The following is a 21,674-nucleotide window of genomic DNA, read 5'->3' as shown; positions in this document are numbered from 1 at the left end:
ATCTGAAAATACTCTATATTACCATCCCACCATTATCAAAGTCTAAATCTTGGAACTCCCTCTCAGCAAGACTTTGGGAGCACTGTCAGCAGGACAGTCGTGGTTCAAATAGGAAGCAACTAAATGAAGGGCAGTTAAAGCTGACCAAAAGATGCTGGCCTTCCCTGTCAGACCGAAATCCCCAAAACAAATTTTATAGAAAAGCCCATTCCAGCTGTAATAACTTGACGTGCAGGTGGTGCTCTGAACATGTGGCATGATAGGGTATAATGCAGATAAAATCAGTTCCTCAATTTGATTGTTATGCCTGTCTGAGGAATCTGCTGTCACTGACCCTGGTTGAGGTGACTATATATATTTATTAGTTTTGTGTGGTGTTTATTTCATGCACCTAAGTGTGCTTTTGCATTCCAATTGTGTGCTTGTGTGGGAAGAGTTAACCTTTATTACGTCTTTACCTCTAGTCCTTTCCCTCTCCTAGTTTCTGCAAGCTGTAGATGTACTTTGAACTCAGTTGCTCCACCTGTTACTATGCCACACAGAACTGTATTTACATGTGTGAGTGTGATAATGAGCTGGTTGTGTTACTGGTCAAACAATAGTTCCAATCCTGCAGCAGTAATTTAAGAATCTGAATGCATTTGTCAGAATCAAAATCAGGTTAAATATCTCAGGCCATATGTCATGAAATTTGTTGTTTTACTGCAGCAGTAGATTGCAATATGTACATAATAATAAAAAGACAATAAGTTACAATAAGGAATATATATGAAAAATTAAATAAGTAGTGCAAAAAGTGAACAAAAATAAGAAAAAAATAATACTGAGGTAGTGTGCCTGGGTCCATTGTGCATTCAGAAATTAGGTGGCAGAGGGGAAAAAGCTGTTCCTGAAATGTTGAGTGTGTTCCTTCAGGCTCCTGTACCTCTTCCTTGATGGTCGCAATGAGAAGATGTAATGTCCTGGGTGATGGGGCTCCCTAATGTTGGATGCTGCCTTTTTTTGAGCCTTTGCCTTTTAAAGGTGCCCTCGATGCTGTGGAGGTTAGTGCCCATGATGGAGCTGGCTGAGTTTACATCTTTCAGCAGCTTTTTTCAATCCTGTGCAATGGTCCCTCCACACTAAATGGTGATGCTACCAGTTAGAATGCTCTCCATCATACATCTGTAGAAATTTGTGAGAGACTTTGGTGACATGCTACATGTCCTCAAACTCCTAATGAAATTTAACTGCTATCATGTCTTCTTTAATTGCATCAATATGTTGGACCCATGATAGATCTTCAGAAATATTGATACCCAGGAACTTGAAACTGCTCACCCTTTCCGTTTCTAATCCCTCTATGAGGACTGGCGTGTGTTCTCTTGTCTGACCCTTTCTAAAGTCCACAATCGGTTTTTGGTCTTATTGACATTGAGTGCAAGGTTGTTGTTGCAACACCACTCAACCAGCTGCTATACCTTGCTCCTGTACATCTTCTCCTCACCACCTGAAGTTCTGCCAATAATAGTTGTGTGGTAGGCAAATTCATATATGGCATTTATATGTGCCAAGCCACAGTCATAGGTGTAGAGGGAGTAGAGCCGTGGGCTAAGCGTACATTCTTGAGATGTGGCAGTGTGGATTTTCAGTGAGGAGGAGATGTATTTCCAGTCCACACTGACTGTGGTCTCCCGGTGAGGAAATCATGGATCTAGTTCTCAAGGGAGATAGTGGGGCCCAGGTTCTAGAGGTTGTTGATTAGAACTGTGGGTATGATTGTGTTAAACTCTGAGCTGTGATCAATAAACAGCAGTCTGACATAGATTTTGCTGTTGTCCCTGTGGTCCAAGGCCGAGTAGAGGGACCTTCTGTGGCGATAGGCAAATTGCAGCAGGTCCAAGTTCTTGCTAAGATAGGAGTTGATTCTTACCAGGTCCAACCCCTCAAAGCATCTTGTCAAAGTAGATGTGACTGCAACTGGGTGATGGGCATTGAGGCAGCTCACCCTGCTCTTCTTGGGCACTGGTATGATTGTCACCATTTTGAAGCAGGTGGGAACCTCTGACTGCATTAGTGGTACTATGTGAATGCAGATTGTTTTTGAAGTAAGTCTAAATGGTCCTATCTTGTTTTGTACTTTCAGAAGCTGTGGAATCTTGACCAAGCATCTTAGGCTTTGTGTCTAATCATTTAGAATGGCATACCCTGGCTACCCCCCATCTGGCTATCCAGCCTATCCTGTAAGTACTTTGGTTATAAATACTTCCAATAATCAAAATACACTTTATCCATGTGATCACCTTTGCCTCTTAAGACCCTTGCTAGGAAAGAGACCATGTTGATAGGGAAGTGAAAATCTTCCACTTAGCCTGGATTCATTCAGCAATAGTTTATTCTGACACCAAAAAAAATTATTGCAGGTATTAACCCTCAACAATGATGATCAGATGAGTACAGAGAGAATGAGTATTTACTGACAAGTACCTTTATTGGCTTAGTTAACAAGCACATGAAAGCACATGAATTTATAAAACTAAATATCTCTGTCCACACTCACTCGGTTTCCCTGACCCTCCATGAACAGTCAAAGAATGGAAAATGTAATATCCAAGGAAAGGAGTCTACCCTTGTCAAACATTCCTCGTGATCCTGATGTAAAATCCACGTTTCCTATATGGGGTCATCCACTTCTGCGATGGTTGGTCTCCACAGAGTTGTCGCTGCCTATACTCCCAAAATCCTCTGTTCTCATCCTTTTCCTTAGCAGATCAATCTGGTATGTTTCAACTTTGTTGGCTCAAGCTCATCTAATTGACCTGTGTCAGCTTCTCAGTAGAATTGGCCCAAGGCTACAAGCAATATTACCTTTTGGCTCTTTTCTCCTTAGGTAATCTCCTTTTTTCTTTCCAACTCAGCCTGGTTCAAACTAGTCCAACCAGGTCAGCCAAACACTGGGTGCAGACCACCAAATCACAAGCTGTTCCTTCTATATAATAAACAACTTATCTGAAAATGGTCTCAGGTTTACCATGTCTGCAGAAAATTCATATAGTCCATGTTCATGTACTCTGAATAAGCTATCCCTGAGCTGAAAAAGCAGTTCACAAAATGGCAGCTACAAGAAGATTCTCACAAAATGGCAGCCTCCATTCCTGCGATCACATAGCAAGAACAAACGCATTTGCTTTGTCTTTTTCCACTGCTCTTGCCTCATACCTGTGCGCTGAATTGCGTGTTTTAATTCTTTCAAAATGAAATTCTGTTCTTCCCTTTACCTTGACAGAACAGCTCCCCATTTATATACTGTGGTATAGGGAGCCAAAGATCCTTGGTTTCTCCCAGCCCAACTGAATGTGTTATGCACCTGGCAGCACAATTGCCCTCAGTATAACTGGACTGGTCGGTGGAGGAATTCAGTTGAACGGGCTCGTCGGAGTCTGCATCAAGGATGGAGAGTGGAGACTGAGTTGGATTCTCCCACAATGGCCCTTCACTATACACTTCACTCTGACTGACTGGGGTGTGGCATTATTAATCTAACATATCCTCAGGAAGTTGTTGTGATATGCCCAGCTTTATTTGCCATGTCGATGCTGTTTAGACAGACAGCATTCTACCCCACTGCATTGATGTCCTGCTAATTCCTTACCTGGCTTATAAGTGCTGACTGAATTCAGAAGTGTCCGCCTGATAACTTTCTTTCAAGGACTCAGCAACTCATGTTCTCAGAATTATTTATCTAGTATTATTTTTGTTTATTTGTACAGTTTTGTCTTTCATGTATTGGTTGTCAGTGTTTGTGTGTGGTTTTTCATTGACTCTATTGTATTTCTTTGTTCTACCATGAATGCCCGCAAGAAAATTAATCTCAAAGTAGTATTCAGTGACATATATGCACTTCTATAATTGACTTGAAACCTTGGCCTTTTATAATCTCTTCCTTTTCAGCATTCACAATTATATGTCAGTTTCTGAAGAGCAGTGTCGGGCATACAAACTGTGTAGACTGACGGTAACAAGGTTGTCAGTACTGGGATACCAGCCGGGGAAAGGACACTGATAAGGTTACTTATTGTTTCAGTGACTTTGGAGAACTATGTGGAGGGAGCATTGATAGACTGTTTCAGTGCCTGTTGAAGGTAGACCAGGTCTCAGAACTATCTAGGGGGTCAGGAATCACTGTTGTCCAGTAGATTTTGTGTTCTGTTCAGCTCTGAGGTCTTGACCTTCAACTTCTCTTCCCCTGGCCGTGTTAGCAGTTGAATTTGAGGTGGTATTCAACAATTTTTCTTGATTAATGGGAGTCAGAAGCTTTATGAGATTAAAACGAAGCAATGTGTAGTATTGGATTTGGACCCCCAGGACCCAGAAGCAGTTCTTGCCTTTGAACTCTGGCTTGCATGCTTCCAATCATACTTGGAGGAGGTTCGTGCAACTGACCCCGCTGTTAGGCACAGACTTCTCCTCTCGAGAGTCGCCCCAAAAGTTTATTCATTCATCAGGGACCTCTCGACCTACGAAGGGGCGCTTGTATCTTTGAACTGTTGGACAGTGAATCTCACATCCACTGTTTCTCCATATGAACAGAGTTCACACTGATTTGGGAGCAGCACTTACCACTGGAAGGAGAAACCTGAGGAAGACCCCCGCTTTACTTAGATGTACTTTGCTCACCAGCTCCCAAGCCCAGCTGTATATTCAACCGCATTCCTGGTCCCTGATTCTGACGGTACATGGAACTGTGTTCCTGATCCCTGGTTCTACTGTACACAAATGTGTTCCTGGTCCCTGATTCCGGCTGTACACAAAACTGTGTTCCTAGTCCCTGGTTCTACTGTACGCAGAACTGTGTTCCTGGTCCCTGGTTCTACTGTACGCAGAACTATGTTCCTGGTCCCTGGTTCTACTGTACACAGAACTGTGTTCCTGGTCCCTGGTTCTACTGTATGCAGAACTGTGTTCCTGGTCCCTGGTTCTACTGTACACAGAAATGTGTTCCTGGTCCCTGATTCCAGCTGAACACTGAATCGTATTTCTGGTTCCTGATTCAGACTGTACACTGAATCGTGTTCCTGATCCCTGATTCAGACTGTACACTGAATCGTGTTCCTGGTCCCTGATTCCAGCTGTACACTGAACTGTATTCCTGATTCTGGCTGTACACTGAACTGTATTCCTGATTCCGGCTGTATACTGAACCTTGTTCCTGGTCACTGTACACTGAATCGGGTTCCTGGTCCCTGATTCAGACCATACACTGAATCGTGTTCCTGATCCCTGATTCAGACCATACACTGAATCGTGTTCCTGGTCCCTGATTCTGACTGTACACTGAATCGTGTTCCTGGTTCCTGATTCCAGCTGAACACTGAATCGTATTTCTGGTCTCTGATTCTGACTGTATACTGAACTGTGCTCCTGGTCCCTGATTCAGACTGTACACTGAATCGTGTTCCTGGTCCCTGATTCAGACTGAACACTGAATCGTGTTCCTGGTCCCTGATTCCAGCTGAACACTGAATCGTGTTCCTGGTCCCTGATTCCAGCTGAACACTGAATCGTGTTCCTGGTCCCTGATTCAGACTGTACACTGAATCGTGTTCCTGGTTCCTGATTCCAGCTGAACACTGAATCGTATTTCTGGTTCCTGATTCTGACTGTACACTGAATCGTATTTCTGGTTCCTGATTCTGACTGTACACTGAATCGTGTTCCTGGTCCCTGATTCTGACTGTACACTGAATTGTGTTCCTGGTCCCTGATTCCAGCTGAACACTGAATCGTATTTCTGGTCCCTGATTCTGACTGTACACTGAATCGTGTTCCTGGTCCCTGATTCTGACTGTACACTGAATCGTGTTCCTGGTCCCTGATTCCAGCTGAACACTGAATCGTATTTCTGGTTCCTGATTCTGACTGTACACTGAATCGTATTTCTGGTTCCTGATTCTGACTGTATACTGAATCGTATTTCTGGTCCCTGATTCTGACTGTACACTGAATCGTGTTCCTGGTCCCTGATTCTGACTGTACACTGAATCGTGTTCCTGGTTCCTGATTCCAGCTGAACACTGAATCGTATTTCTGGTTCCTGATTCTGACTGTACACTGAATCGTATTTCTGGTCCCTGATTCTGACTGTACACTGAATCATGTTCCTGGTCCCTGATTCTGACTGTACACTGAATCGTGTTCCTGGTCCCTGATTCCAGCTGAACACTGAATCGTATTTCTGGTCCCTGATTCTGACTGTACACTGAATCGTGTTCCTGGTCCCTGATTCTGACTGTACACTGAATCGTGTTCCTGGTCCCTGATTCCAGCTGAACACTGAATCGTATTTCTGGTTCCTGATTCTGACTGTACACTGAATCGTATTTCTGGTTCCTGATTCTGACTGTATACTGAATCGTATTTCTGGTCCCTGATTCAGACTGTACACTGAATCGTGTTCCTGGTCCCTGATTCCAGCTGTACACTGAACTGTATTCCTGATTCTGGCTGTACACTGAACTGTATTCCTGATTCCGGCTGTATACTGAACCTTGTTCCTGGTCACTGTACACTGAATCGGGTTCCTGGTCCCTGATTCAGACCATACACTGAATCGTGTTCCTGATCCCTGATTCAGACCATACACTGAATCGTGTTCCTGGTCCCTGATTCTGACTGTACACTGAATCGTGTTCCTGGTTCCTGATTCCAGCTGAACACTGAATCGTATTTCTGGTCTCTGATTCTGACTGTATACTGAACTGTGCTCCTGGTCCCTGATTCAGACTGTACACTGAATCGTGTTCCTGGTCCCTGATTCAGACTGAACACTGAATCGTGTTCCTGGTCCCTGATTCCAGCTGAACACTGAATCGTGTTCCTGGTCCCTGATTCCAGCTGAACACTGAATCGTGTTCCTGGTCCCTGATTCAGACTGTACACTGAATCGTGTTCCTGGTTCCTGATTCCAGCTGAACACTGAATCGTATTTCTGGTTCCTGATTCTGACTGTACACTGAATCGTATTTCTGGTTCCTGATTCTGACTGTACACTGAATCGTGTTCCTGGTCCCTGATTCTGACTGTACACTGAATTGTGTTCCTGGTCCCTGATTCCAGCTGAACACTGAATCGTATTTCTGGTCCCTGATTCTGACTGTACACTGAATCGTGTTCCTGGTCCCTGATTCTGACTGTACACTGAATCGTGTTCCTGGTCCCTGATTCCAGCTGAACACTGAATCGTATTTCTGGTTCCTGATTCTGACTGTACACTGAATCGTATTTCTGGTTCCTGATTCTGACTGTATACTGAATCGTATTTCTGGTCCCTGATTCTGACTGTACACTGAATCGTGTTCCTGGTCCCTGATTCTGACTGTACACTGAATCGTGTTCCTGGTTCCTGATTCCAGCTGAACACTGAATCGTATTTCTGGTTCCTGATTCTGACTGTACACTGAATCGTATTTCTGGTCCCTGATTCTGACTGTACACTGAATCGTGTTCCTGGTCCCTGATTCTGACTGTACACTGAATCGTGTTCCTGGTCCCTGATTCCAGCTGAACACTGAATCGTATTTCTGGTCCCTGATTCTGACTGTACACTGAATCGTGTTCCTGGTCCCTGATTCTGACTGTACACTGAATCGTATTTCTGGTTCCTGATTCTGACTGTATACTGAATCGTATTTCTGGTCCCTGATTCTGACTGTACACTGAATCGTGTTCCTGGTCCCTGATTCTGACTGTACACTGAATCGTGTTCCTGGTCCCTGATTCTGACTGTACACTGAATCGTGTTCCTGGTCCCTGATTCCAGCTGAACACTGAATCGTATTTCTGGTCCCTGATTCTGACTGTACACTGAATCGTGTTCCTGGTCCCTGATTCTGACTGTACACTGAATCGTGTTCCTGGTTCCTGATTCCAGCTGAACACTGAATCGTATTTCTGGTTCCTGATTCTGACTGTACACTGAATCGTATTTCTGGTCCCTGATTCTGACTGTACACTGAATCATGTTCCTGGTCCCTGATTCTGACTGTACACTGAATCGTGTTCCTGGTTCCTGATTCCAGCTGAACACTGAATCGTATTTCTGGTCTCTGATTCTGACTGTATACTGAATCGTGTTCCTGGTCCCTGATTCAGACTGAACACTGAATCGTATTTCTGGTTCCTGATTCCAGCTGAACACTGAATCGTATTTCTGGTTCCTGATTCTGACTTATACTGAACTGTGCTCCTGGACTCTGGCTCCATTGCAGTCCTGATCATGTCACTCTCTGAATCAGTCCACACACCCAAACCACACTGGTCATCCATACACCAAACCACTGAAATCCCTGGCTTATCCCACATATACTGCAGATCTTCAACCATTGTCTGATGATACATAAGGGAGGGTTTCACCCCAATGATTCTGCACCATCCAATTACCCCATGTGACCATTCACCCTACTAACCAGTGTGTCGTTGTAAAGCGTGAGTTATAAAGAAGGCAAGACAGCCGCTATACTTCATTAGGAGTTTGGCATGTCTACAAATGCACCCAAAAACTTCTGTAGATGTACCATGCAGAGCATTCTGACAGGCTGCATCACTGTCTGGTATGGAGGGGCTACTGCACAGAACCGAAAGAAGCTGCAAAGGGTTGTAAATCTAGTCAGCTCCATCTTGGGTACTAGCCTACAAAGTACCCAGGACATCTTCAGGGAGCGGTGTCTCAGAAAGGCAGCGTCCATTATTAAGGATCCCCCAGCACCCAGGGCATGTCCTTTTCTCACTGTTATCATCAGGTAGGAGGTATAGAAACCTGAAGACACACACTCAGGAATTCAAGAACAGCTTCTTCCATTTTGTCGTGGTTTCTCGTGCCTCACAAATGACCAAGAGACGCAGAAGATTCTTCAAGAAGGGTTAAACTTTAATTTGCGAATCAAAGCTGAGACAGTCATTGAGCTAGTTGCTGATTGCCCACCGATCCTCGGACACAGCATTTTTTATAGCAATCTCCTGGTCCAGTTGCATTAGCATATGTAATCGGTCTATAGTTGCGTATCACACGTACATCCTGCCACTATTGCTTCTACCCATTGACTTTATCATGTTCTAATCTACATCTCTTAGCTACCTCTCATTAACACACCATTGTCTTCTACATTCTTAAGATTTCCTGACTTAATCATGTTCTAATCTACATCTCTTAGCTACCTCTCATTAACACACCATTGTCTTCTACATTTTTAGGATTTCATTCTCCTACTAAATTAGGTACATGCATAGCAAATAGCAAGTTTAAAATTTATACTTTTATACTCCAATACTTCTTCCCCTCTGCCATCTGATTTCTAAGTGGACGCTGAACCCTTGAACACTACCTCACTTTTTAAATATACAGTATTTCTGTTTTTTGCACGTTTTTTAATCTATTGAATATACATATACCGCAATTGATTTACTTATTTATTATTATTTTTTCCTCTTCTAGATTATGTATTGTATTGAATTGCTGCTGCTAAGTTAACAAATTTCACGTCACATGCCGGTGATAATAAACCTGATTCTGAACCCACATGGTCATGGGGCAAACAAACACTCCTTACAGATAGCGGCAGAATTGAACACAGCTCACTGGTGCTGTAATAGCATTGTGCTAACCGCTACACTACCGCGCTGCCCATTAAAAGCAATTGGAAAAAGGTGGTTTGGAATGTATACATTAAACTGCAAGAGAGCACGTATTGAACCTGGTGATCAATATCTAGAACACAACTCTAGACAGGGTAGCGCGGACATTTAAAAACCACTGGTCACAAAGTTTGTATAAATCAAAGAGATTGAATGGCCATTCATCCCTAATTGTTCTGTGAACAGGAACAAACAAATTCCTTTTGAAATACCTGCCTGAGAGGGTCCCATGTTGGATTCAGTGCCCCTGATGCCATTGTCCACAAAGGCAGTTTTTGTAGTTTCTTCATGTACGTTGTGTACTGTACACGTGCCGCCTGTGTGTTTGCACTCAGTGCCACCGCCTTAAAAATATGTTCCAATGACGTGTGCGTCAACTAGGTGAAGTGGGTTTTTGCTTCAGTTCTGAACGTGACTTCTCTGTTTATTTCAGCAATCAGACGGGCAGCCTGCATATCCCCAGGGTGGTGGGCAGTATCCCTACCCAGCAGCTGGTGGTGGCGCCTACCCACCAGGGGCTGGTGGTGGAGCCTACCCGCCAGGGGTTGGTGGTGGTGCGTACCCACCAGGGGCTGGGGGCTACCCAGCGGCACCAGGAGGAGGCTACCCAACGGCACCTGGTGGGAGCTACCCAGCGGCACCTGGCGGAGGATACCCCCAGCCACCTGGTGGGAGCTACCCAGCGGCACCTGGTGGGGGCTACCCAGCGGCACCAGGAGGAAGCTACCCAGGGGCACCTGGCGGGAGCTACCCAGCGGCACCTGGCGGAGGATACCCCCAGGCACCAGGTTGGCCCTCTCAGGGTGCTGGGGGCACGTACCCAGCGGCAGCTTCAGGGGGATACCCTGCACCTCCAGGTAACCAACCCGGATGGGGAGCTGGCGGATCCGGATACCCCTCCTATCCAGCAGGTAAACTCAATATCATGAGATTGCATTAAGGCGATAAGCTCCAGTGAGTTGCAGATATTAGTTTTGGTTCAAGCCTCTGGAAATTTTGCATGCACGTGTACCAAAATCAAGGTCAGATTTTATGTCCCATGTCCAAGTTCAGGTGAATAAAGCTGCAGTCCGAAATTTGCTTGCAGCAGCGATAAAAGCGCGTAGCATCAGATTGGACACGTATGCACGTGTTTGTTTGTGGTGAGAGAATGCTTATGTGGATGAGTGAGTGTTTGCACACATGAAGAGCTGCAAAGCCACCTGTATTTTTGCATTGTGAAAGTAGATGAGTATATGCCTGTGTCTCTAGAGGGAGAATATGTTTCCTTGTCTATATACTGTAACAACGTGAAGCAAAAGAAAAGGACTTTGTAGTTCAAGCTGGTAATGAAACCATAAAAATCCATGTTAGTACTTTTGTGCTAAACGAAGTGACAAATCAACTTATAATTCAGAACAATCTGGAGTTCAGCCTCGTTTGTGACATTACAGGAAGCGACCTGCAACTCTGAGACCCAACGAAACATGGAGATGGAGATGGAGACGAGGAAAGTTGGAGAGAATGGAAGGAGTAGTTTTGTTTATAAATGGGCATTGTGGCTGAGGCAGTAAGAGTGTCTTTTACAGGCTGTCCACCTCTCATGGTGAATGAAGCACCCTCTCCTGGATTGACGGTGAGGAATCTCTCTGTTGTAGGTCCGGGCGGCACTGCTCCTGGAGCTGCTCCTGGCTACGGAGCCCCTGGCTATGGCGGATGTCCTCAGCCTGCTGGCCAAACCTACTCGGGAGGCGGGGCCCCACCTGCAGGTAATGAAAGGGAAGCACTGACAGTGTCGAAACACTGGAGCAACCTATCGTTCTCAAAGTTTTCATACAACTATCATTTTTTAAAAAGGTGTTCATTCTAGCATTTTAAACTGCATTCTTAATTGTCACTTTTAAATGATTCTTGAATATCAGATTTCTGGAGTTGTGGAGGCTAAGAGACACCTAATAAAATATCAAGGGGATGGACAGCCAGTATCGATAATAAAGGGCATTTATCGATGATGAGAGGAGGGAATTTTTGTAAGAAATGCGTGGGGCAACTTTTTTGTACATACAGAGTGCTGGGTGCCTGGAATGCTCTGCCAGGGGTGGTGATGGAGGCAATACAATTGAGGCATAGAAATGTGCAGAGAATGGAAGAATATGCCATGTGCCGGCGTTAGTTTAGTTAGTCCTCATTAGTAGAATTAGTTCGGTACAATGTGCTGAGCTGAAGAGCCTGTTCCTGTGCTGAACTGTTCTATGTTTTCTGTCATGTATTTTCCTGAATAATTAATAGTCACTTGCAAATGGTCATTAGTTTTATTTATGAAGGAAACCTGGGAGCAGTTTGTGAAATGACCTGCTAAAAGCAGTGATCTAATCATTCCCAGTATCTTGTAAATACCACCCAGGTGAATTCCTGCTCCCTCCCATTATAACATATCTGTCTCCTGCTTTATTATAACCCATTATCCTCATCTACTGTTTTTCATTCCCCACACTTTAATACCTCATACGGTTGAACTTCAGTTTTCCTCATATTCCATGTAAGACATAAGCCCATTGAGTCTGCTCCACCATTCCATCGCGGCTGATGTATTATCCCTCTCAGCCCCATTCTTCTGCCTTCTCTTTGATACCCCAACTAACCAAGATCTTGTCACCCTTTGCTTTAAATGTACTGAATAATTTGGCCTCCGCAGCCATCTGTGACACTAAATTCCATAGATTCACCACCCTCTCGCTAAAGAAATTCTTTTTCATCTCTGTTCTAAATGGATGTGTCTATATTCTGAGTCTGTTCCTTCTGGTCCTAGACTCACCCACTATAGGAAACATCCTCTCCATATCCCCCCCTGTCAAAGCCTTTCAGTATTTCATGGGTTTCAATGGGAGAGAATCAGAAAACACTACTGCACACCATCTAGATCATGCTGAACCATTAATCTGCCTCGTCCCATTGACCTGCACCCAGACCATAGTCTTCTATACCCCTCCCAACCATGTACCTATCCAGATTTCTCTTAAATGTTGAACTGATCCTGCTTCCACCACATGTGCTGGCCCCCACACTCTTACCACCCTCAAAGTGAAGAAGTTCCCCTTAAATATTTCACCTTTCACCCTTAACCCATGACCTCTAGTTGTCTCACCCAACCTCAGTGGAAAAGGTCTTCCTGCATTACCCTATCTATACCCCTCATAAATTTGTATACGTCTATCAAATCTCCCCTCAATTCTAGGGAATAAAGTATTAACCTATCCAACCTTGCCCAATAACTCAGATCCTCAAGTCCCTGCAACATTCTGGCAAATTTTCTCTGTTCTTTTTTCAATCTTATTTCAATGAGATCCCCCTCCGGCAAGTACATGATCAGAGCCATCAAATACCCCTCAATGTTTTAACCCTTTCATTCCTGGGATCATTCTAGTGAACCTGCTCTGGACCCTCTCCAATGCCAGCATATCCTTTCTTAGATAAGGGGTCCAAAACCGTTCACAATACTCCAAATGCAGTCTGACCAATTCTCAGCATTATATTCTTTACAACATCCAGAAGGTCCATTGTTGTGCAAAGATTGATCTCTTCAGTACTGCTGCAACAGTATACAAAGTACAGCATAGTAACAGTACATTCTGCTCAAATGTGCTTGAACTTGAAGCTTAGGCTAGGGCACAATCGGATGGTTACATAAGAAAGTTTATTCACCTGCAAAGGGTAGTTCTCTTTGAGAGAGTGTGTAAGTCATCTGATTCCATTGAATTATCCAAGTATCAATAGGGAAGGGAAAAATAATCTTTAAGAAAGTGTCAGCTCTATTGAACAAGTAACACTGCTCTGTATCCGTGCCAAGCCGAACTTACTATGAAAGTTTAATTTCTCTCAGGTGGATACCCGTCTGGACCAGTGCCTGGTGCAGGAGGTGTTCCAAGTGGCCCCAACCCAGCTCCTTCACAGGTACGTTACCAGTGTAACCCACTGCCCAGCTATCACCGGGCTACCCTTCTGTTGTATATTATGGGGATACTGTATCTAAACCTGCCTTTCTTATCAGAATCTGGTTTAATATCACTGGCATATGTCGTAAAATTTGTTGTTTTGGGACAGCAGTGTATTGCAATATGTAATAAAATAATGTAAATTACAATAAGTATATATAAAAAGAATTAAATTAAATGAGTAGTGCGAATATGAGAGGAAAAGTAGTCAGGTAGAGTTCATGGATTTATTGTCTATTCAGAAATCTGATGGCAGAGGGGAAGAAGCTATTCCTGAAGTATTGGGTGTATGTCACGAGGAAATCTGCAGATGCTGGAAATACAAGCAACGCACACAAAATGCTGGTGGAACACAGCAGGCCAGGCAGCATCTATAGGGAAAAGCACTGTTGACGTTTCGGGCTGAGACGTGACGAAGGGTCTTGGCTCAAAATGTCGACAGTGCTTCTCCCTATAGATGCTGCTTGGCCTGCTGCATTCCACCAGCATATTGGGTGTATGTCCTCAGTTCTGCTCAGAAATGTATTTTGTTGCTGTCACATAAGTACCAAAACCTAGTGTTAACTAACTGAGCAAATGGCAAATTGTCGGAGGAACTCAGTGGGTCAGGCAGCATCTGTGGAGGCAGAGGGGTGACTGATGTTTCGGGTCGAGACCCTCCATCAGAACTGAGAGCTTAGGGGGAGTTGGTCAGTATAAAGAGATGAGGGGGAGGGCGAGACAGAGGCCAGAACCAGGCGAGGAGGGTGATGAAGCCAGGTGGAGACAGGGATTGGTAAATCATATGGAGATACACAAGGCTGCAGGTGCTGGACTTAAATAAGCATAGAAGGTGACAAGGGAAAGACGAGGAAGATGGAACCAGTGGGAAGAGGCCCATTATGTGAAGTGTGTGGGTGGTATGCAGATAGAATCAGGGGAAAGGAGAACAAAACTTGAGTAATAGCGGAAGCTGGGGGTGGTTTTGGGAGAAAGTGGGGGAGGGGCTGAGAGGACCTGGGTGGATCAGAAAGGGAAGGAAAGGAACACAGTGGGCAGGGATTAACTCAAATTGAAAATTCACTGTTCATACCATTGGGTTTGTCTAACCTCTGTGTTCCTCTCTCTCTTCGATATTGTACCAGTGACAATCCTGATGGAAACTTTACTGTGACTTAATACCATTTTATGACAGTCGTGTTCCCGCTGGTACCGTACCACCACTCTGGTATATTGCGAAGCACCCCTCCCCACTTCTACAGTAACTGAGAGCTTAGGGGGAGTTGGTCAGTATAAAGAGATGAGCACTGTGTGCACTGTGTTATACCTCGGCATTCTTGACCTCAACAGTAATTTACTCCCAGTGTTAAATATTGATTGGACGATGTCCACCAGTACTGTATCCCATATAGAACATAGATCTCTACCGGCCCCTGTTCAGATAATAGAATCCAGGTTCTGCAGGGTCACTGAAATGGTTCAGAGGATGTTTAACAGAGTGTAAGGGATGAGATGGAAATATCTATACAGTCTAGTGTGCCTCATTAAAGTCTGCAGGTGAGGAGAATGAGTACTCTATTTGTATTTGCTGACAGATTACACAATTAAAATCAAATAAAATCTGCTCTTCAATAATATATGGTCCGATGCCATAATTTCCTTCAAGGAGGCATGATGTTTGTGATCCCTAGCAGTGTCTAACACATCACTATGCCAAACATTGAGCTGTATAATTATCAGTATACTTGCTTTCTCTGGGTCATAGTTTGACCATTCAGTCTTAAAGATCACAAAGAGTAAGGGTCCCAGAACAGATCCCTGAGGCACAGCACTGGTGACCGACCTTCATGCAGAGTTTGACCCATCTACAACCACTCTTTGCCTTCTATGGGCAAGCCAGTTCTGGATCCACAAAGCAAGGTCCCCTTTGATCCCATGGATAGTGATTCCCCTCTCTCCGTATTTGCTGAAATGCACCCCCTTCCCTATGGCTTCACTCTTCCCCTGTTGCTGGAATCATTGAAATACATCCCTCATTGCTTTCACTTTTCCCTTATCTCTGTAATCTCCCTTGTAGTTTCGCTCTGCTTTAGCCTTGAAGTTACGTTCTCTCTAGTGTATTCTAGTCTGCCCTCTCTTGAGGTTGTCTTTACTCTTTCTGCTCCCTCAATCTGAGCTCCAGCCTATTGACTTTTTTCCACAAATATCCATGTTAATTGATATTAGTAATCGGTTACATCGGTGCTGGTTCCTTAAAGGTGCAAATCTTGAGCATTCCATTCCTTGGTAACTTCTGTAAACAACCTTGAGGCAGTTTGACGATATTCAAAGAACTTTATAAGTATCAGATGAAGTTAATATTGGAATCTTTTCCATTTCTACAACCATTGGATATCAAGGCTTCAAGTCTGGGCTGTTGTCACTGATGTTCATTTTGCCACCGCTGACCGCTGGACGGTCAGCTGCTTAGACCTGAAGCCCAGAGACCCCTCCAACACTTCCCCTCACCCTTCCTCACTTTTTCTCTTCTCTGACTTTCAGTCCTTTCTTTACGGTGCTTCTTAATGCTCACAGCTTTGAACACTTTCTTTTTAATCCCGGTCAACTTGTGCCATGGGACATGTTGCTACATTAAATATAAATGTATGCCATCATATCACAAGATGCATAATTACAGCTCAGATTCGTTTTATTAGTATTTCCATTGTCTATGATCCCTATGTTCCGACCATTCCTGGAATTCACTTCTGGTCAAATCTTTCATTGTGTGCCAATATTGTTGAAGGTAAATGGCTGTATAATATTGGAGATTTGAAGTGAAAGCGGAACATACTGAAAGTACTTAGCAGCTCCCAGGCAGCATCAGCAAATTCCAGGGACTTCAGTTTCCTCCCCACAGTTCAAAGGCATACCAATTGGTATGTCATTGGTCATTGCAAATTGTCCTGTCATTAGGCTCTGGTTAAATCTGTGGTTGATGGTCAGCATGGCTCGAAGGGCCAATTCCGTGCTGTCTCTGAGTTAATAAGACCATAAGACATAGGAGCAGAATTAGGCCATTCACTAAATAAATAGATATAAAAACAGTTGACATCTCAGGTTAGTGGCTTTCGATCAGAACTGGAAAACGTTCGAAACAAGAAGGTTTAATTTGTAGAGAGAGGGGATGGGTGGCGAGAGCACTCAGAATGACCCGGACACACCAACACCAACAGGTGGTCCAGCCCCTGAGAGAGGGTGACCGGTGCTTGTCAACACTGAAGGATGATCTGCCTGGAGGAGATGCATGAAGAGGGAAGTGAAAAGCAAAATGGAGAGAAGAAAGAAAAGGCTGGAAGATGCAGATGCAGGAAAATTGAAATAAACGGAACTACTAAAATACTCAGAGGTTAGGCAGCGTCATTGGAGCAAGAATTGCAGGTTACAATCTTGCAGCGGAACTGGAGAGGCTGGTTACTTGAAATTGTTGGATTTCAGCAACGAGGCCTGATGACAATAAAGTACCACGTTGCAAAACCTCGAACTTGCTTGAGCTTTGCTGGAACAGTATAAATTCCCAAGGTCAGAGAGAGCAAAGTGAGATGGAGAATTAAAGTAACACGGAGATAGGAAATTCAGGGTTACCCACACAGACGGGATGGAATTCCTCGGCATTTCTTGATCCATCTGTTAGGAACTGTGCCTGAGGAAAAGCAGGCATGTTCCGAACCGAGGAGTCTCAGCTGCCGTCTGTACCCAGCGAGCATCCACAATGAAACAGGTAGCAGGCACAGTAAACCCCTCTGCTCATTCAGATTTCAGTGACGCATGAGCCCAGTGTCCTTGTTAGTCACTGAACTTGTGCGACACTTTCTTTTCGAGTCATTCCATTAGCCCTTGGCCTCTCAGGAGAGGAAGATTTCCCTGCAGAATCTCTAGCCTTGCAAAGCTTTACCCCTGCATTCCAAGATCATGTTTTCCCACCCACCACAAACTGTAGTTTATGCGAATGAGGTCTGCCAACGCAAGGAGAGGTGCTTCAGGACTGAGAGAGGGTGATCAGTGCTTGGTAACACAGGATCAAGCCCAGGATCTTGGTAGTGTGAAGGGGCAGATCCCAGCATATAATCTAACCAAGTGTTTTGTGAACAGCATGGTACAATGGTACCATATAGAAAGTGACCTTTCTCTGCATTGAGCTTACAACAGCTCTTTCACAGAGGGGTATGGTTATCCCAGTTCCCTTGGGATTTCTCCACTGTCTTATTTATATTTCTGCCCTTCAGATTATATCAACAATTCCCTTTCAAAAGTTCATAATAGATCTGCTTCCATAGTCATTGCAGATCATGGCAACTTGTGGCATGTAAGAATTATGCCGCCTCTGCTGTTTTGCTAATTAACTTAAATCTGAGTCCTCATATAATCATTCATCCTGTCAGTGGAAGCAGTTCCTGCTTGTCCACTTAATCAAAATGCATGATCATTTTGGACATTGGCACCAAATCTTCCCTTGACATTTTCTCCTATTAAATTAGAACATTCTGTCCTCCTGCAAGGCTATTTAGTTATTTTTATTGAAGGCAGAGCTTGATAGGTTTTTGATTGAACACGGCATCTGAGGTTATGGGGAGAAGGCTGGGGAGTGGGGCTGAGAAGGGGATAAAAAAGTATCCGCCATGATTGAATGGTAGAACAAACTCAATGGGCCAAATGGCCTAATTCTGTTCCTATATCTTATTGTCTTATGGTTTTATCAGATTGTTAGATTTAGAGTCCTCAGAATAACCCAACACCTTAAAAGGAAAGGCCTGTGACATCAGGCTTTTATGTATTGGATGAGTGGAATTGGGTTGCATCATACTGAGTTTGAACAAGTTCTTATATTTTTGTAAGACCATATGACTCAAAACATGAATGCCAGCTCTCAGAGTGCAATCATTAGTCCAATTTCTCCATTATCTGCCTGCAGCCTATTTTCTCTCACATGCCTATCACCACAGCAGTTCTCCTGTTGCCTGGCTACACCAGGGGATTTAACCATCAATGGGATGGTTAAGGTCACTGGTACAGCACTGACTGCTGCACCACTGTCGAGCTTTCGTTCAAAAAGACTGGGAAATCTTCGGTAGACCATACAGAGCTATTGGACTATGGGATTTAATCTCACAAAGGCTCACTGTGGCTGGGCAGGGATGGGCCACTGAGAGACTTTGAGGTAAGTCCTGCTTACATCAAGGGCTTCAGACAAAAATTTGATGATTGTAGGAAGCTAGCTCTCTTTCATGGTAGGTTAGTTAAACCTGTAATCAGTATATCAGTAATTAATGACAAAAGATGCTGGACATTCAAAGGCTCTCGGCCCAAAACGTTGACTGTTTATTCATCTTTGTAGATGCTGCTTGACCAGCGGAGTTCCTCCAGCATTTTGTGTGTGTTGTATCAGTGATTAATGTAAACATGGCAATTAATAATTTAAACCCTGCTTTGTGTATTTGATATGTTGAGGTTAGGAAAATTATGGATTTGACACAGAGCCAAGATACATTAGGACAGCCTTTCTCAACCTTTTTGCCCTGGAGGAACCCTTGAAATAATTTTCTAGTCTCGGAATCCCTGCGTAAAAATTATTAAATTTACAGCTCACAATATGAATTATTAAATTTACAGCTCACAATATGTTCGCATGATCAGTATGTTGTAGATATAATAATCCAGAAATAATTGTCAATGCTCTTTTTAGTAGAGAATGAATCTTCAGCCAACCTTTCTTGAAAAAAAAACAGGTAGTTAAGTTTAGCTTACCTTTCTTGAAATTAATCTCTTTCTTTCCTTTTCATAAATTTCTGTTATATAACTGGCTTTAATTTTTCTAAAGGTAGGCTTGCTAGATTTAATTTAAGTAAAGGTTGTAAATTGATTTTAATTAATGCTATTTACAATATGAAATTTTATTGACAATGTTGAATAGTAAATTTACTAAAAACCATAAGCCAAAGCAATATGAATAAAAAAAACCTAAGATATAATTTTACACAAGGCTTTGAAAAAAAAATTTGCTTACTAAGTGACATGATTAGGCTCAAATATAGGCATAGCATGTGAAACCTCTGCTTGATTTTTGCTTCACAAATACTCAGTTCTAGGTCGAATTTGAGATAAGCACACACGGATTTCACCTTCAACTGAAATAGATGATTTATGTCCTTGCTCTCGATGCTTGGTAAATAAGAAAAAGCTTGCACACACATGTAAGAAGTTGAAAACTTTAGCAAAATGTTCATTGTTTTCCTATAAATGGCAGGATACTCTTCTTTCACAGAAATCCAGAGCTTGTCCAGGGCAGATCAGTAAATCTCATCTCAACTGCATGATCAGACTGCCCAATCACAAAGATCTTCTTCTCTCAAAAGTCAAGTTCTCAGGCTGGGCAGAAGAGTCAGAGAAAGGGCCCCTCACCCAGTCATACACTTGTGTTGAAAGGGAGAAAAATACTGTTCAAACACGAGGAAATCTGCAGATGCTGGAAATTCAAGCAACACACACAAAATGCTGGTGGAACTCAGCAGGCCAGGCAGCATCTATAGGGAGAAGCACTGTCGACGTTTTGGGCCAAGACCCTTCGTCAGGACTAACTGAAAGGAAAGATAGTAAGAGATTTGAAAGTAGGAGGGGGAGGAAAAAATGCAAAATGATAGGAGAAGACCGGAGCGGGTGGGGTGAAGCTGAGAGCCAGAAAGGTGATTGGCAAAAGGGATACAGAGCTAGAGAAGGGAAAGGATCATGGGACGGGAGACCTAGAGAAAAAGAAAGGGGGAGGGGAGCACCAGAGGGAGATGGAGAATAGGCAGAGAGAGAAAGAAAAAAAAGGGGGAAACAAAAAAAAACACTAAATATATCAGGGATGGGGTAAGAAGGGGAGGAGAGGCATTAGCAGAAGTTAGAGAAGGCAATGTTAATGCCATCAGGTTAGAGGCTACCCAGACAGAATATAAGGTGTTGTTCCTCCAACCTGAGTGTGGCTTTATCTTGACAGTAGAGGAGGCCATGGATAGACATATCAGAATGGGAATGGGACGTGGAATTAAAATGTGTGGCCACTGGGAGATCCTGCTTTCTCTGGCAGACAGAGCATTGGTGTTCAGCGAAACAGTCTCTTGTAAATCAGTCCTTGTAAAACCCAAGCTTTCATTGTGAAGACGGACTTTTTTGTGTTCATTGTTGCTGTAGTGCAGCAAAATGACTCAGAACATTGTAATTCTTCATCATTAACCATATCAGAATTGTTTGTAGGCTTAGGCCTAGAATCCTCCTCTTCCATCTCACTCCTCCTCTTCAAAAGTCACCACACTGGCCTGTCTTTAGAATGAAAATTCCCCTCCAATTTTCTACTACACTGGTAGAGATTATTTACTCTCATAAGTCAGTCAGTGGCACGTAAGGGGAAGTTGAGGGAGGTAATTCGGGAGAGAGAAGCTGACGTCACAGCCCAAGTTGGATGAGTTCATTCAGTGCTTGGAAAATGCACTTCACTCTGCTCATCAGCCTACCATCCTCCCCTCTGTGCAGTACAGTGCTCACCGATTATCAATGGCCTCCCATATCTCGCGTCCAACACTGAGATTGGACTCAACCAAATAAACATGGTCCTACTGCGCACTGCCATACTGGGCTGAGAGGCCTCTAACGAAAACACAAAATAACCTGCAGATGCTGGGGTCAAAGCAACATGCACAACACGCTGGAGGAACTCAGCAGGTCGGGCAGCATCCATGGAAACGAACAGTCAGCGTTTCCACGGATGCTGCCCGACCTGCTGAGGTTCTCCGGCGTGTTGTGTGTGAGACCTCTAACGATAGAGATTGCTGACGGGACTGCTCGGTCACTGCCCACCACTGCAAGCATGGTTCAAAAAACGATGTTTGTTTCTTTTTTCCCTGCCCTGTCACAGAACCCCAGTTGAGAAATCCTGTACTAGGAGGTTTAGTATTTGATCTTGGGTGACTACAGTGTTACCAGATATCAGATAGGTTAGGGAGCACTCTGTGTGTCAGGGAGGCCGAACCGGGAGTGAAA

The 21,674-nt window shown here is 43.8% G+C and overlaps 2 protein-coding genes across 3 annotated transcripts in view; both read left to right on the top strand.

Moving 5' to 3' along the window:
• The window catches only part of LOC140714474 (fatty acid-binding protein, intestinal-like), a 559,271-nt gene that overhangs the window by 151,638 nt on the left and 385,959 nt on the right, over positions 1-21,674 (top strand). The gene's annotated exons all lie outside the window — the stretch shown is intronic.
• The window catches only part of LOC140714196 (annexin A7-like), a 77,307-nt gene that overhangs the window by 20,068 nt on the left and 35,565 nt on the right, over positions 1-21,674 (top strand). The window contains exons 2-5 of one of the 2 annotated variants that reach the window (XM_073025108.1): positions 2,126-2,222; positions 10,103-10,580; positions 11,307-11,417; positions 13,529-13,599. In XM_073025108.1, the coding sequence (XP_072881209.1) occupies positions 2,178-2,222; positions 10,103-10,580; positions 11,307-11,417; positions 13,529-13,599 (705 nt within the window). In that variant the 5' untranslated portion in view covers positions 2,126-2,177. The remainder of the gene's footprint in view (positions 1-2,125; positions 2,223-10,102; positions 10,581-11,306; positions 11,418-13,528; positions 13,600-21,674) is intronic. The other variant, XM_073025109.1, reaches the window with a different exon arrangement.

This window comes from Hemitrygon akajei, chromosome 21, assembly GCF_048418815.1.
Source record: "Hemitrygon akajei chromosome 21, sHemAka1.3, whole genome shotgun sequence".
Classification (NCBI taxonomy): Eukaryota; Metazoa; Chordata; class Chondrichthyes; order Myliobatiformes; family Dasyatidae; genus Hemitrygon; species Hemitrygon akajei.
The sequence above is the reverse complement of the archived record's forward strand: the minus strand, read 5'-3'. Positions and strand labels throughout refer to the sequence as shown.